The sequence below is a fragment of the Eucyclogobius newberryi genome, unplaced genomic scaffold (genome assembly GCF_026437365.1).
Source record: "Eucyclogobius newberryi isolate DKJ021-1_F unplaced genomic scaffold, fEucNew1.0.hap1 SCAF_10, whole genome shotgun sequence".
NCBI lineage: Eukaryota > Metazoa > Chordata > Actinopteri > Gobiiformes > Gobiidae > Eucyclogobius > Eucyclogobius newberryi.
The window spans coordinates 19,698,293-19,715,251 of NW_027315724.1; the positions used below are offsets into that span (position 1 = coordinate 19,698,293).

The following is a 16,959-nucleotide window of genomic DNA, read 5'->3' on the forward strand; positions in this document are numbered from 1 at the left end:
GAAATGAATTATGAGGTTTACAATGCTGTATTCACATGTTATTTTTGGGTTATTTTAACAGAAGATTAAACAAATCGTCATTAACCTGCTTCTCCTGCATGCTAAATGTTTTGCGGGACGTAATTAAGTCCAGTTTTCTACACCGGAAATATATTAATTTACCATGTTTTCTGATTAGTATACCAAGCCCCGCCCCCTGCGTTTTGTACACACTTCTCTGTCATGATTTGTTAAATAAAAAAAATAAAACATGAAAAAAAATAATAATAATAATAATAAAAAAAATAAATAAAAAAGAAGAAACATAAAAAAGAAAATAAATAAATAAATAAAGGAAAAATAAATAAAATAAAACATGAAAAATAAAAATAAATTAAAGGGCCCGATTGTCGTGGAAGCCGGGGCCATCTTGTGATTGTAATTTCCCATTGTGAAGTTCCAACATGGGCGCGGCAGCTGGACATTGGTTACTATGGTTACAATGGTTTTATCTAGAGTTCTGTGGTGCCGCCGCCGCAGACTCCTCCCCGTGTGGCCCGTGCTTTTGCTGTGAAGGAGCTGCTGCATCTCTCCGGTGTCTCGCTCCGGGGCTGCGGCTGTTGTTGTTGTGCACGGCTCGGGCTCGCGCTGCTCGGTGCACGGTTCTGCTCGGTGCACGGTTCTGCTCGGTGCTCGGACAGTGGGACTCAGGATGGCGGCGCCCGGTCTGACTCGCTCCGGAGGCGGCAGCGGCGGAGGCAGCGCGGGGAGCAGCCCGACCCTGGCCGCGGGGAGAGGCCTCGGTAACGGACTGGGCCCCGAGCTCGACTTCAGGTCAGAGCTGGACTCAAAGAACCCGTTTGTTCAGGAGCTTTAGACTCCGTTAGTGATGTGGGCCTTTAGACCTGGTTTAGACCTGGTTCTTGTTTCAGGTCTGCATTAGTTCTGATTTAGACCAGATTTAGTCCTGATTTAGTCCTGATTTAGTCCTGGTTTAGCCCTAGTTCAGGCCTGGTTTATACCTGGTTTAGACCTGGTTTAGACCTGGTTTAGCCCTAGTTCAGACCTGGACCTGAAACAAGAACCAGGACTAAATCCTGGTTCTTGTTTCAGGTCTGATTTAGTCCTGATTTAGTCCTGGTTTAGTCCTGGTTTAGCCAGGGCCGGCCCAAGCCTTCAGGGGGCCCTAAGCGAAAACATTTTTGGGGGCCCCTCACCACGTCATCAGAATCAGTTTTATTGCCATCGTCAGTAAACAATTCACATATGGGAACTTTCTTCAACGCAAACAAAGCGCACCAAAACTCCAGGGCATCTGTTTGCCAGTTAGTTTATTCTCAACACCTCACAAGGTCAAATATTGATAACTTAAATCCCACAATGCAACTTGGTATTCCGCTGACATCCTTCCTACTCCCTGTACAAATAACACGTCCCAGATATGTTTTTGGGCGTATTTGTGGGCGTTAAGGGTTTACAGCCACATTAGCACATTAGTTTAAATTAATGAAAAGGGGGGGTCTGGGGGCCCTCCCCCAGAGATTTTCAGACCTTTTTTGGGTCTTCTGGTGCATTTTAATGTGGTCCAGCCGGCTAAAGTAAGAGTCAAATGTTGAGGTTGTAATGCTATAAAATGATGATGTGATGAAACTGTGCCAGGAGAAAATGACTAAAGCCAGTTATTAATACATTAGTGTACTTAATTACTCAATACAATATTGGCTATGAAAAATAATTATGGTCAAATTTATTCATTTTAACTGAAAATGTAAAAGTAATAGTTATCCTTACTAATTTATCTTTTACTGCTCCCAACTGTTCCTTCTTGCTAAAGTGACAAAACAAGTTATATTAATTTAAACAAATGGCATAAGTATTGCTTGATTAACAATTAACACTGATAAAACAGTCCAAACATGTTATTCCCAGAGAATGAACAGAACTAGAAGTGAAGGTCCAAATCTAGCTTTAGTGAAGAGACTGTTTCTGCAACTTTGCCACTTTTATATAAAAATATATAGTATTATTCTATAACAGACGTAATCATGATAAGTCGGGTTATTTTTCACTATCAATTTATTATAATTTATAACAAATAGTCTAATGATGCTTTTTAAATAAATTGAAATGTTTTATTGCTCTATTAAAAGTGAATTACAATATAAATGTTTGTTCTGATCAGAACATCACACACTGGACTCCTGCATGAAACAATGCTGCGATGTGATTGGCTGATGGACCTGACTTGCATAAACCTTTACGTTCCTCTCATTGCACTTTAAGAAGTCAAAGTCAAACAGACACGAGTCATGATTGATCTGACACATGGAGATGTGAGAGAGAGAGGGACGCAAACTCAAACCCCTCATCTCTGACTGAGGCTGCTCAGGGGCCCAGGACAGGGGCCGCACACTGTTCACTCCAAAGTCTCACGTCAGAGGTTCTGGACGAGACGGCGCTCGTCCGGACCGGATCTCCGCCTCTTAGTGACCGGGGCATAGACGCCCCTCACCGGCCTCACCTGCAGCTGACACGGGCTGGTGTCAATGTTAAGCTTATTATCTTTCATTCAGACACATATTGTGCGCGGGGCAGAGCTCTCGTCGCCTCCAGCCTGAGCGAACGTGACAGACTCGTGTTGTTTCAAACAGCAGCATTAACCATCTCTTTGTAAGAGAAGTTCAATACCTGGAGAGTGTTGTTGAGTTTGCAGTTTCTTTACATCAAGAAGTTTCTTCTTTAGTTTTTCGGCATCGGGGGGATATATTCCTCTGGACATGAGGACCACGTTGTGTTGTGTTTATGTTTTGCTCTCGTTCTGCTCGCGCACAATGAAGTTGCCCAATCAGCGCAGGTTTGGTTTCTTGGTTGCCAGATTGTCATTACAAATAAATGTGGTTTGTGCGTTATATGTTACCGCTGTGTGCGCTGCCGCGCCAGCAGCGCACACAACTGTGTAACATATAACAGTAGTGGCGCACGCTGCGCTTGCACTTCGCATAAGACGGGTTGCCAGATTGGGGGCCCTATTAACGCCTCGGGGCCCTACGCGGCTGCTTAGTTCGCTTATAGGCTGGGCTGGCCCTGGGTTTAGCCCTAGTTCAGACCTGGTTTTATACCTGATTTATACCTGGTTTAGCCCTAGTTTAGACCTGGTTTGGTTCTTGTTTCAGGTCTGGGGCTCGGATGGAGGAACTCAGTCGTCTGATTCTGGAGCTGAGCAAACACGAGCAGCGAGAATACGACGACCAACGAGCGCTGGAGATCCACACGGCCAAAGACTTCATCTTCTCCATGCTGGGTGAGTATGAGTCCTGCTTTAGTCCTGCTTTAGTCCTGCTTTAGTCCTGCTTTAGTCCTGCTTTAGTCCTGCTTTAGTCCTGCTTTAGTCTGGTTGTATAATCCCTGATATAATCCCTGATTGAAAAATGCAGGTGGATAAAACCCTTTGGATTTAGAATTAATGTTTGTGCTCATGTAGTAGATCTTCAAGACTTGGTTTAGTCCTGAGGGCATCAGTGGAAACACGGCGCTTTAGCACGAGATCAAGTCAGAGTTTGGAGATTCTTTAGTGTTTCTCTGCTTTTTGCCTCTTGTTTTGGCCTGAGTCTGCGTTCTCTCTCTCGTCCAATCATCTGTCTGTGCTGTGAAGCTCCTCCCCCTGAGCTAAAGTCCACCTGGAGCCCAAGAGCCAGAGCGCGTTGGGAGCCAGAACCTCTCAGGGGCCACTTTGGATCCAAGACACGGCCCAGACCAGAGACTTAAGACAGAGACACACTTTAGGACTGGACAAAGTGAACCAGTGGAAACGTGGCTCTAGTGTCTTTGTCCTCACTCTGACTCCAGTGTCCAGTATAATACATGTAATACATGTATAATGCATGTATTACATGTATTCTATATGTATAAGAAGTATGTGAGCTGATCTTCCTCTTGTAAACTCTTGTGCTGGGGGGTTTGGGGGTTGGTGGGTTGGTGGGTTGTGGCTGCAGCTCGTGCAGTAGAGGTCGTATGGACACGATGCAGAACAGATCGCTGCATATGAATTATTAATAAACATGACGTAATGTTTCCTTTTAGCGCTGACGTCAAGATTGATTATAAGCATCATATACAAATCTGCTGTTCTTAGAGAGACTAAACCTGTGTCTCGTGAGCTTTGAGTGTCAAAGATTTGACTATAAACATGACGAAATAAATGTCTTGTTTGAGCCACATTTTAAATCTCAAATCTGATCCAAAAATAATCAGATATTGTTTTACCAAAATAGTTCAGTTCTTTCTGCTCCTCTGCAAACATCTAAGGATCCTTAAAGATAAATAAAAGATGTGCGAGGCAAACGTGTAACAATGTGATTTCAATAGATAAATATCACAAAATTGGAAAAATATAGATGGTTTTGACAAATATGGCTGAGGTAGCACTTCGTCCCCTGGTGGCTGAAGGATGAAACTACACTCAGCAGATCTGTTTATCTGTTCTTAATGCAGAAAGCGTTTAGAGACTTTAGAGCTTTTTGGGACTTTAGAGCGTTTATGGAATTTAGGGACTTGAGGCCTGATGCTGAAGCTGTGTAAAACCTTCTCTAAACTCCTCTCGTTTCTGTTCCTGGCCTGGTGCTGAAGCTGTGTAAAACCTTCTCTAAACTCCTCTCGTTTCTGCTCCTGGCCTAGTGCTGAAACTGTGTAAAACCTTCTCTAAACTCCTCTCGTTTCTGCTCCTGGCCTAGTGCTGAAACTGTATAAAACCTTCTCTAAACTCCTCTCGTTTCTGTTCCTGGCCTGGTGCTGAAACTGTGTAAAACCTTCTCTAAACTCCTCTCGTTTCTGTTCCTGGCCTGGCGCTGAAGCTGTGTAAAACCTTCTCTAAACTCCTCTCGTTTCTGTTCCTGGCCTGGCGCTGAAGCTGTGTAAAACCTTCTCTAAACTCTTCTCATTTCTGCTCCTGGCTTGGTGCTGAATCTGTGTAAAACCTTCTCTAAACTCTGCTTGTTTCTGTTCCTGGCCTAGTGCTGAAGCTGTGTAAAACCTTCTCTAAACTCTTCTTGTTTCTGTTCCTGGCCTGGTGCTGAAGCTGTGTAAAACCTTCTCTAAACTCTTCTCTAAACTCTTCTCGCTTCTGTTCCTGGTCTGGTGCTGAAGCTGTGTAAAACCTTCTCTAAACTCTTCTCGCTTCTGTTCCTGGCCTGGTGCTGAAGCTGTGTAAAACCTTCTCTAAACTCTTCTCGCTTCTGTTCCTGGCCTGGTGCTGAAGCTGTGTAAAACCTTCTCTAAACTCTTCTCTAAACTCTTCTCGCTTCTGTTCCTGGCCTGGTGCTGAAGCTGTGTAAAACCTTCTCTAAACTCTTCTCGCTTCTGTTCCTGGCCTGGTGCTGAAGCTGTGTAAAACCTTCTCTAAACTCTTCTCGCTTCTGTTCCTGGCCTGGTGCTGAAGCTGTGTAAAACCTTCTCTAAACTCTTCTCGCTTCTGTTCCTGGCCTGGTGCTGAAGCTGTGTAAAACCTTCTCTAAACTCTTCTCGCTTCTGTTCCTGGTCTGGTGCTGAAGCTGTGTAAAACCTTCTCTAAACTGTTCTCGCTTCTGTTCCTGGCCTGGTGCTGAAGCTGTGTAAAACCTTCTCTAAACTCTTCTCGCTTCTGTTCCTGGCCTGGTGCTGAAGCTGTGTAAAACCTTCTCTAAACTCTTCTCGCTTCTGTTCCTGGTCTGGTGCTGAAGCTGTGTAAAACCTTCTTTAAAACCTTCTCTAAACTCTTCTCTAAACTGTTCTTGTTTCTGTTCCTGGCCTGGAGCTGAAGCTGTGTAAAACCTTCTCTAAACTATTCTTGTTTCTGTTCCTGGCCTGGTGCTGAATCTGTGTAAAACTCTTCTCTAAACTCTCCTCGTTTCCGTTGCAGGCCTGGTGCAGAAGCTGGACCAGAAGCTCCCCGTGGCCAACGAGTACCTGCTGCTGTCGGGCGGCGTGCGAGAGGGCGTGGTGGACCTGGACCTGGACGAGCTGAGCGTCTACGCCCGCGGCACCGACTACGACATGGACTTCACGCTGCTGGTGCCGGCGCTCAAGCTGCACGACCGGAACCAGCCGGTGACGCTGGACATGCGCCACTCGGCACTGGGCCACTCCTGGCTCTCGCTGCGGCTCTTCGACGAGGCCACCATCAGCAAGTGGAAGGACTGCTGCACCGTCGTGGACCACATCAGCGGCGCCACTAACTACTTCTTCTCGCCGACACTGGTGGCCGACTGGTTCCACGCCTCGGTCGCGGCGGTGCTCTTGGAGATCCAGAAGAAGCCACAGCGGGGGATGCCACGTGTGGAGAAGGTGGAGCGGAACGGCACCATCATCTCGGTGATCCTGGGCGTGGGCAGCAGCCGCATGCTCTACGACATCGTGCCCGTTGTGTCCTTCAAGGGCTGGCCCGCCGTGGCCCAGTCGTGGCTCATGGAGAACCACTTCTGGGACGGGAAGATCACGGAGGAGGAGGTGATCAGCGGCTTCTACCTGGTGCCGGCGTGCTCCTACAAGGGCCGCAAGGAGAACGAGTGGCGCCTGTCGTTTGCCCGCAGCGAGGTGGGTAACCGGAAGAAGAGCGCCCCATGTGTGTGTGAGAGTAAGAGTGCCCCATGTGTGTGTGAGAGTAAGAGTGCCCCATGTGTGTGTGAGAGGAAGAGTGCCCCATGTGTGTGTGAGAGGAAGAGTGCCCCATGTGTGTGTGAGAGGAAGAGTGCCCCATGTGTGTGTGAGAGGAAGAGTGCCCCATGTGTGTGTGTGAGAGGAAGAGTGCCCCATGTGTGTGTGAGAGGAAGAGTGCCCCATGTGTGTGTGTGAGAGGAAGAGTGCCCCATGTGTGTGTGAGAGGAAGAGTGCCCCATGTGTGTGTGTGAGAGGAAGAGTGCCCCGTGTGTCTGTGAGAGGTAGAGCGCCCCCTGTGTCTGTGAGAGGAAGAGCTCCCCCTGTGTCTGTGAGAGGAAGAGCGCCCCCTGTGTCTGTGAGAGGAAGAGCGCCCCCTGTGTCTGTGAGAGGAAGAGCGCCCCCTGTGTCTGTGAGAGGAAGAGCGCCCCCTGTGTCTGTAAGAGGAAGAGCGCCTCCTGTGTCTGTAAGAGGAAGAGCGCCCCCTGTGTCTGTGTGAGGAAGAGCACCTCCTGTGTGTGTGAGAGGAAGAGCGCCCCATGTGTGTGTGAGAGGAAGAGTGCCCCATGTGTGTGTTAGAGGAAGAGTGCCCCATGTGTGTGTGAGAGGAAGAGTGCCCCCTGTGTGTGTGTGAGAGGAAGAGTGCCCCATGTGTGTGTGAGAGGAAGAGTGCCCCATGTGTGTGTGAGAGGAAGAGTGCCCCATGTGTGTGTGTGAGAGGAAGAGTGCCCCATGTGTGTGTGAGAGGAAGAGTGCCCCATGTGTGTGTGTGAGAGGAAGAGTGCCCCATGTGTGTGTGAGAGGAAGAGCGCCCCATGTGTGTGTGAGAGGAAGAGCGCCCCATGTGTGTGTGTGAGAGGAAGAGTGCCCCATGTGTGTGTGAGAGGAAGAGTGCCCCATGTGTGTGTGTGAGAGGAAGAGTGCCCCATGTGTGTGTGTGAGAGGAAGAGTGCCCCATGTGTGTGTGTGAGAGTAAGAGTGCCCCATGTGTGTGTGAGAGGAAGAGTGCCCCATGTGTGTGTGAGAGGAAGAGTGCCCCATGTGTGTGTGAGAGGAAGAGTGCCCCCTGTGTGTGTGTGAGGAAGAGCGCCCCCTGTGTCTGTGAGAGGAAGAGCGCCCCCTGTGTCTGTGAGAGGAAGAGCGCCCCCTGTGTCTGTGAGAGGAAGAGCGCCTCCTGTGTCTGTAAGAGGAAGAGCGCCCCCTGTGTCTGTGAGAGGAAGAGCGCCCCCTGTGTCTGTGTGAGGAAGAGCGCCCCCTGTGTCTGTGTGAGGAAGAGCGCCTCCTGTGTGTGTGAGAGGAAGAGCGCCCCCTGTGTCTGTGAGAGGAAGAGCGCCCCCTGTGTCTGTGTGAGGAAGAGCGCCCCCTGTGTCTGTGTGAGGAAGAGCGCCTCCTGTGTGTGTGAGAGGAAGAGCGCCCCCTGTGTCTGTGAGAGGAAGAGCGCCCCCTGTGTCTGTGTGAGGAAGAGCACCCCGTGTGTCTGTGAGAGGAAGAGCGCCCCCTGTGTCTGTGTGAGGAAGAGCGCCCCCTGTGTCTGTGAGAGGAAGAGCGCCCCCTGTGTCTGTGTGAGGAAGAGCACCCCGTGTGTCTGTGTGAGGAAGAGCGCCTCCTGTGTGTGTGAGAGGAAGAGCGCCCCCTGTGTCTGTGAGAGGAAGAGCGCCCCCTGTGTGTGTGAGAGGAAGAGCGCCCCCTGTGTCTGTAAGAGGAAGAGCGCCCCCTGTGTCTGTGAGAGGAAGAGCGCCCCCTGTGATCTTTAGATCAGCGGTGTAGAAGTCGAGCAGTTCTTTTCCCCGACGTGTGTGAGCTTCACCTGCAGGTTCCACCTTCTCCTTCTATGGTCCCTCTCGCTCCATGGTTCCTCACTTCCTGTAGTTCCTCTCGCTCTATGGTCCCTCTCGCTCTGCGGTTCCTCTCGCTCTGTAGTTCCTCTGGCTCTATGGTTCCTCTGGCTCTATGGATCCTCTCGCTCCATGGTTCGTCACGTCCTGTGGTTCCTCTAGCTCAGTGGTTCCTCTGGCTCTATGGTTCCTCTGGCTCTGTGGTTCCTCTGGCTCTATGGTTCCTCACCTCCTGTGGTCCCTCTCGCTCCATGGTTCCTCACCTCCTGTGGTTCCTCTAGCTGTATGGTCCCTCTCGCTCTGCGGTTTCTCTCACTCTGTGGTTCCTCTGGCTCTATGGTTCCTCTGGCTATATGGTTCCTCTCGCTCCATGGTTCTTCACGTCCTGTGGTTCCTCTCGCTCAGTTGTTCCTCTGGCTCTATGGTTCCTCTGGCTCTGTGGTTCCTTTGGCTCTATGGTTCCTCTCGCTCTGTAGTTCCACTCGCTCTATGGTCCCTCTCGCTCCATGGTTCCTCACCTCCTGTGGTTCCTCTCACTTTGTAGTTCCTCTGGCTCTGTGGTTCCTCTCACTTTGTGGTTCCTCTCGCTCTGTAGTTCCTCTCGCTCCATGGTTCCTCACGTCCTGTGGTTCCTCTGACTCCATGGTCCCTCTCGCTCTGTGGTTCCTCTGATTCTGTGGTTCCTCTCGCTTTGTGGTTCCTCACCTCCTGTGGTCCCTCTCGCTCCATGGTTCCTCACCTCCTGTGGTTCCTCTCGCTCTATGGTTCCTCTCGCTCCATGGTTCCTCACCTCCTGTGGTTCCTCTCGCTCCATGGTTCCTCACCTCCTGTGGTTCCTCTCGCTCTGTGGTTCCTCACCTCCTGTGGTCCCTCTCGCTCCATGGTTCCTCACCTCCTGTGGTTCCTCTCGCTCTATGATTCCTCTCGCTCTATAGTTCCTCTGGCTCCATGGTTCCTCACCTCACATCAGTGCGTTGTGTTCCAGGTGCAGCTGAAGAAGTGCATCTCTCCCAGTCTGATGCAGGCGTACCAGGCGTGTAAAGCCATCATCATCAAGCTGCTGTCGCGGCCCAAAGCCATCAGCCCGTACCACCTGCGCAGCGCCATGTTGTGGGCGTGCGACCGACTGCCCGCCTCCTACCTGTGCCAGGACGACTTCTCCGCCCACTTCCTGCTGGGCCTCATCGACGACCTGCAGCACTGCCTCGTCAACAAGACCTGCCCCAACTACTTCATCCCGCAGTGCAACATGCTGGAGCACCTGTCGGACGAGACGGCCGTGCTCCACGCCCGGAAGCTCTGCTCGGTGCGCTCCGACCCCATCGAGCACCTGCGCACCACCATCGAGCACGCCAAGGCGGCGCACCGGCTCACGGCCGAGCTGCAGTGGCGTGGCAGCTCGTCCAACCTGCCGTCGCCGCAGTCGGACGCCGGCGGCGACAGTCAGCCTGACGACCGGCTCGCCAAGAAGCTCCAGCAGCTCGTCACGGAGAACCCTGGCAAGTCCATCTCCGTCTTCATCAACCCGGACGACGTGACGCGGCCGCACTTTCGCATCGACGACAAGTTCTTTTGAAAGTCGCGAACGCTTTCCTCTGTTTCCTGCGACCGCTCCTTCGACCTGGAGGACAAACGTCCACGTGAGCTGGAGTCGCCGTCCCGACACGTCAAAGCTTCATCACGTCTGAACTCCTCTTGAATCAGGTTTAAACGTGTCACAAATGGTTTCGACTCTGATCCATCTTAACGCTCTGAGGTCGATCAGTTTCAGCTCAAGTAGATGTTTTTCTTCAGCAGATGTTTTGTCTCACCACAGAATCCTTCAAACTGAAGCCTTTACGTCTGAGCCAGAGAGAGAGATCTGAGCACAAAAACACCATCTTTCATTCACATCCAACATTTCTGAACTTTGAGCTGGTCCCAGAACGTTCTCCGACCAAACGTCTGACCCAAACTGCCCCCACAAGGCCCCAAGATCCACCCACAAGGCCCCAAGCTCCAGAAACACTTGTAAACAAGGTCTTTACAGGTGAAAAAAACAGTTTAATCGACTAAAACCCATGGCTCCCGCCCATGTCCATCTCCCTGCCGTGTTTGCCGTCACCTGCTGGTCGCCACCTGCTGGTCGCCACCTGCTGGTCGCCACCTGCTGGTCGCCCTGCAGGGCCACCACTGTGGTGACTTTGTTGTGCTGAAGTCTGTTTTCTCTCTGGCTCAGAACTCCGCCCACAGAAGCCTTTAACTCTCCGACGCAGACGCCAAACTCCACCAGTGATTACAGCGCCTCCCTCTGGAGCCTGTAGGAAGTGCGTAAGCAAAAACATGCAAAACTCGTGTGAGTGTACGTCCCGTGTCTGAACGTGTCAGGATGTGATGTGTCTGGAGGAAAGTGGGATGAAGCGCAGAATGTCACAAACTGTTTAGTGTCAGTAAAAGTGACGCTTTAAACACATTTAACACTGGATTTACTGCATTTACTGGACATTTAACAGCACATTACCACACTAAATAGCATTTTATGACACAAAATAACAGATTATGACAATAAATAGGACATAAAATAGCAGATTATGGCACAAATATGACACAAAATAGCAGATTATGACTCAAAATAGCAGATTATGGCACAAATGACATACAATAGCAGATTGTGACACAATTATGACATAAAATAGTGGATTATGACTAAAAATGTTGAGTTTTCTGAGCGTGTTTCTCTGGTGGAGTCTGGTGCTGTTTCTCTCGCTCTCGTTTGGCCTTGTCCTTTTTTTAACCCTGGTTTAGCCACAAAGTGCAAAGTGTCGTGTTCGTCTGCACAGATTATTTTTGTATTTTCCCGCGCTCTCACTGTGTGCCCTGTGTTACTGCTCAATGCCTTTAAACCCGCCGCACAAACGGGAATCCAACTTCAAACCGCTCAGTCTTGAACCTGATGCAAAGCCAAGGCGTCACATAGTTGTCACTTTTAGTCGTGTTTTTGTCACTTTTAGTCGTATTTTTGTTGTATTTTAGTCGTGTTTTTGTCACTTTTAGTTGTGTTTTTTTACATTTTTGTGAAAATAAGTCATGTTTGTGTCACTTAGCAATATTGTTGCTTTACGTTTCTTTTTTGTCGCTTTTAGTGCGTTTTGTCACATTTATGGCACTTGTAGTGATGTTTTTGTTGCGTTTTTGTGGCATTTAGTTGTTTTGTCTTTGTTTGTTGTGTTGTCTCATGTGTGTCACTTTTAGCCACCTTTATGTCACATTGAGTTGCGTTTTTGTCACTTTTAGTCCTGTTTTTGTCTTATAATTGTTGCTTTTAGTAGTTTTTGTTGCCTTTAGTTGCGTTTTTGTCATTTATTTTTTCTTTTTAGTCATGTTTTTGTTTCCAGTCATGTTTTTGTCGCATAATTCTCGCTTTTAGTTGTTGTTTTGTGGCTTTTTAGTGCGTTTTTGTCACATTTTTGTCACTTGTAGTTGCGTTTTTGTTGCTGTTGTTGCATTTCACATTTTTGTTGCTTTTAGTCGCATTTTTGTCACTTTAAGTTCCGTTTTTGTCGCTTTGAGCCGCGTCTGAGAGCTGCTTGAAGAAAGATCGGCCTCAGGATTATAAAAGTATCGTTCAGGAGGATCTGCTGAAGCGTTCCAAAGTGTAAGTGTACAAACCGGGCTTAAGACATATTTAGACATATTTTATGCAGATTTGCTTGTGCAGATACAGGTTCAGAGTGTGGTGTGTTTGGATGTTGGATTCAGGATGTGACGAGCGTCTCTTAAACTGCTGTAAATATCTGAAGTTATTATTCTGGAAACGTGTGTTTTTGTTGAACTTTGCACAGAATGTAAAAACCACTGCACGTGTTTTGTGTTCGGAGCCCGCCGCTCAGACCGCCGGGACGGTAACGGGACCATTCTGAACACGTGAATCGTTCTGAGCGGTTTGTGTGCGGCGGCGTTTCCACGGCGACGTGGCGTTCAGACAGAAAATCCACTAAACAGACTCTTATTGGTTAAAAATGTGTTAAAAAGTCTGAACGTTCAATAGAAATAACGGTTTTGACGTCGAACACTAAAATAATGGTGATTACCGTATTTTCCGGACTATAAGTGGCACTGGAGTATGAAATGCGGTTGCAAGTGTGAAAATAACAAATATTATCACATATAAGTCGCTTCACAGTATAAGTATATAAGTATAAATATAAGTATAAGTCGCACCCCGGCTAAAACTATGAAAAAAGGTGCAATTTATAGTCCAGAAAATATGCTTTAATTTAAGAAACTTTACACACACCTCACTTCTTTTAAACTGTATTAAAATTAAAGTTTACATTCACATTGACCAAACCGTTTGACGCGGTGTAGAAGCTGTTTTTGTCCAAACAGAAAGCAGAACGAGCTCCTCACCGTTTGTAATGAAGGTCCTGGTCGTTTCTGTCTGAACTCGGCTCGAATGCCTCGTGTTTGACTCATTTTTCACCTTTTCATTCCATGTTGGGGTGAAACGTCTGATGGTTCTGATGTTTCAGTCCGCTTCAGACTAAACTGCACTGACTCTGACACTGAAATGTGAAAACGTGACGTCGTCCACAGAAAGGACTAAATCATGTCGATGATGATGATGAACTGTACGATAATCTCACTAAACCACTGGAAATGAGCTGAATTTGACAGTTTTCTTAAATTGGATTAAAACGTTTTGTTGATCCAAAATAAAAATGCAAAAGTGTAAGTTTTAACATTTAGTTTTTTCTTTTGAGTAAATTTATTTTGCACCTGTTTAAAATGTGATTTTTTTGTAATTTTATGTTCCATGTTTTACAGCCACATTCAAAGAGAACACAAGTCTGTTTAGACCTGGTTTAGACCTGGTTTAGACCTGGTTTAGACCCGGTTTAGACCCGATTTAGGCCTGGTTTAGACCCGGTTTAGACCCGGTTTAGGCCCGGTTTAGACCCGGTTTAGGCCCTGTTTAGACTCTGTTTAGACTCTGTTTAGACCCGGTTTAGACCCGATTTAGGCCTGGTTTAGACCCGGTTTAGACCCGGTTTAGGCCCGGTTTAGACCCGGTTTAGGCCCGGTTTAGACCCGGTTTAGGCCCGGTTTAGGCCCGGTTTAGACTCTGTTTAGACCCGGTTTAGGCCTGGTTAAGACCTGGTTTAGACCCGGTTTAGGCCTGATTTAGACCCGGTTTAGGCCAGGTTTAGTCCTGGTTTAGGCCGGTTTAGTCCTGGTATAGGCCAGTTTAGTCCTGGTTTGTGTCTCTAAACTGTGATGTGAGTTTTGCTGCTGAGTTTGTCGCTCGTCACTCGATCGTTCCTCTTCTTTATAAGAATATATTTAAATGACCGAAAAGTAAAGAAAGAAAAACTTAAAATGTGAAACGGTTGAGGATTGGTGTGACACGTCATGTGACCTGCTCCTGTAAATACACCTTGAATAAAAAACTTTAAACACAAACAATCTGACTTTTTCATTTTAGGACGGAAATTGTACAAGATCTAGTCCTGAAGTGGATCTGTCTGTTTAGGTTTTAGTCCTGGTTTAGTCCTGTATTTTGGCAGATTAAATGCAGCAGGTGGAAACTCAGTGGGACACGATTAATGGCCAGAGCTTTATTTAACACAGGAAGAGCTCAAACAGGGTTAGTCCCTGTTTGAGCTCGTCCAGATCTGAACCAGGTCTAAACCAGGACTAAACCAGGACTAAACCGTAACAGACGGATCCACTTCAGGACTCCTCGACTTGCAGACACAGGGCAGAGCAAACATAAAAAAAATCAATGAAACATAAAACATCTGGCTGTGAAAGGCTCTGCTTTAGTCATGCTTTAGTCCTGCTTTAGACCTGCTTTAGACCTGCTTTAGTCCCGCTTTAGACCTGCTTTAGTCCTGCTTTAGACCTGCTTTAGTCCTGCTTTAGACCTGCTTTAGTCCTGCTTTAGACCTGCTTTAGTCCTGCTTTAGTCCTGCTTTAGTCCTGCTTTAGACCTGCTTTAGTCCTGCTTTAGTCCTGCTTTAGTCCTGCTTTAGACCTGCTTTAGACCTGCTTTAGACCTGCTTTAGTCCTGCTTTAGACCTGCTTTAGTCCTGCTTTAGACCTGCTTTAGACCTGCTTTAGTCCTGCTTTAGACCTGCTTTAGACCTGCTTTAGTCCTGCTTTAGACCTGCTATAGACCTGCTTTAGTCCTGCTTTAGTCCTGCTTTAGACCTGCTTTAGTCCTGCTTCAGTCCTGCTTTAGACCTGCTTTAGTCCTGCTTCAGTCCTGCTTTAGACCTGCTTTAGACCTGCTTTAGTCCTGCTTTAGTCCTGCTTTAGACCTGCTTGAGTCCTGCTTGAGTCCTGCTTTAGACCTGCTTTAGACCTGCTTCAGTCCTGCTTTAGTCCTGCTTTAGTCCTGCTTTAGACCTGCTTGAGTCCTGCTTGAGTCCTGCTTTAGACCTGCTTTAGACCTGCTTCAGTCCTGCTTTAGACCTGCTTTAGACCTGCATTAGTCCCGCTTTAGTCCTGGTTTAGACCTGCTTTAGACCTGCTTTAGTCCTGCTTTAGTCCTGCTTCAGTCCTGCTTTAGTCCTGCTTTAGACCTGCATTAGATCTGCTTTAGTCCCGCTTTAGTCCTGGTTTAGACCTGCTTTAGACCTGCTTTAGACCTGCTTTAGTCCTGCTTTAGTCCTGCTTTAGTCCTGCTTTAGTCCTGATTAAGTCCTTGTTTAGACCTGCTTTAGTTCTGGTTTAGTCCTTGTTTAGACCTGCTTTAGACCTGCTTTAGTCCTGCTTTAGTCCTAGTTTAGACCTGCTTTAGTCCTGGTTAAGTCCTTGTTTAGACCTGCTTTAGTTCTGGTTTAGTCCTTGTTTAGACCTGCTTTAGTCCTGGTTTAGTCCTGCTTTAGTCCAGCTTTAGTCCAGCTTTAGTTCAGGTCCAGACCTTGTCCAAACCCGGTCCTAACCTGGACTAAACCAGGACTAAACCCGGTCCAGACCCGGGTCTCTGCTCCGCCTCCGCAGCGGCACTTGTTCCTCTGTCAATCACGGCTGTCACCCAAAGGCGCCTCCTCCTCCTCCGCCGCTGACGTCACCGCGCCGCTCACCGTCCCGTGAGCGCGCGAGGCTGCGGCACCAGACGCATCAGCATCAGGCGCGTCACGTACGGACCGAGCACCGGAGCCCCGCGTCCCGCCGAAGACCTCGGAGCCTCCCGCTGTCCTCCCGCCACCGCCCGGTTTGATGCGGACCTGAGCCGCGCCGCGCCGCACCCCCGCACCCCCGCCCCCCCCCCCGCGTCACAGCGCACCGCGGCCGGCATGGAGAGCAAGGAGAAGACGCCGTCAGGTGAGTGCGCGGCGGGACGTGACGGTGCAGCGGGAGGAACCGGGGAGGAACCGGGGAGCGACCGGGGAGCGACCGGGGAGAAACCGGGGAGGAATCGGGAAGAGAACGGGGAGGAACCGGGTAGGAACCGGGGAGAGAACGGGGAGGAACCGGGTAGGAACCGGGGAGAGAACGGGAGCACGGCCGGGGACAGGGCGAGGCACCGCGGGAGCTGCGGGCTGCGCGGTGCGGCTGCGGCACCGGAGCGGCACATAGGTGTGGTTATTATGGGATGTGTGCGTGTGTGATGCAGCAAAACAGCGGCAAAACAGCGGCAAAACAGCGGCAAATCAGCGGCAAAACAGCGGCAAATCAGCGGCAAAACAGCGGCACACGCGGAGAGTCTGAGCCGAAAGAAGAGCGATGTGTCCCGGGAAGAGAAGGGGAGGAGGCCCGGGGACTGCGGAGGGATGGAGACAGACCTGGTTCAGACCTGGTTCAGACCTGGTTTAGACCTGGTTTAGACCTGGTTTAGACCTGGTTCAGACATGGTTCAGACCTGGTTCTGGCCCGCTAGGTCCGGGTCTTTTACAGGTTTTACTCTTTAATTTTGAACCAGTTTTGATGCACACGTGTGAATGCAGTTTATGTCCAGACTTAGGCAGGTTCTTCCCTGGTTTAGTCCTGACTTAGACCTGAGTAGTTAGTCCTGTTGTAGTCCTAGTTTAGTCCTGGTTCTATCCTGGTTCAGAGCCTGTTCTGGCCTGGTTCAGACCGGGTTTAGTCCTGGTTCAGACCTGGTTTAGACAGGGTTTAGAGCCTGTTCTGCCCTGGTTCAGACCGGGTTTAGACACGGTTCAGATCCTGTCCTGGCCTGGGTTCAGGCGTTGTCAGACTTGTTACTCTCTTGTTTACGCCTCGTGTTGTGGTCTAGTATTGATTTAGCATCAGATGGTCTCGGATCATGTCCGGACTCTGGACTGAAACCGGATCGGGCCCCGGGGGAGTCTGGACAGAACCCGCTCTAAGGACAGGCCTGGCATCGGGGAGAAATCCGGGCGGTTGCCATGGCGATTACCACTTTAAAACAAAACATGATCCGAACGCAAATAAAAAGTCCTGAAAAGGCAGAACCGGAGCATAAATCTGAACGAAGAATAGAATCATAGAATTGTATTTTGAGCGTCACAATCGTCAGACAAAAACTCTTTATTTATTTCCTTTTTTT

General features: G+C 48.9%; 1 protein-coding gene across 1 annotated transcript; it reads left to right on the forward strand.

The window, feature by feature from the left end:
* The first annotated feature begins 539 nt into the window (after positions 1-539).
* Positions 540-13,886, forward strand: LOC140376669 (nucleotidyltransferase MB21D2). Its single transcript, XM_072462147.1, has 4 exons — positions 540-813; positions 3,153-3,280; positions 5,873-6,546; positions 9,427-13,886. Exons 1-4 carry the CDS (start codon positions 692-694, stop codon positions 10,015-10,017), a joined length of 1,515 nt encoding a protein of 504 aa, XP_072318248.1. The 5' UTR covers positions 540-691; the 3' UTR covers positions 10,018-13,886.
* The last annotated feature ends 3,073 nt before the right edge of the window (positions 13,887-16,959 follow it).

What these genes read in the sequence shown, in the direction of transcription:
- LOC140376669 (XM_072462147.1), top strand. Translation starts at nt 692, where the DNA reads ATGGCGGCGCCCGGTCTGACTCGCTCCGGAGGCGGCAGCGGCGGAGGC. An exon ending in CTTCATCTTCTCCATGCTGG is followed by an intron (nt 3,281 to 5,872) that starts GTGAGTATGAGT and finishes TTTCCGTTGCAG; the next exon opens with GCCTGGTGCAGAAGCTGGAC. An exon ending in TGTCGTTTGCCCGCAGCGAG is followed by an intron (nt 6,547 to 9,426) that starts GTGGGTAACCGG and finishes GTTGTGTTCCAG; the next exon opens with GTGCAGCTGAAGAAGTGCAT.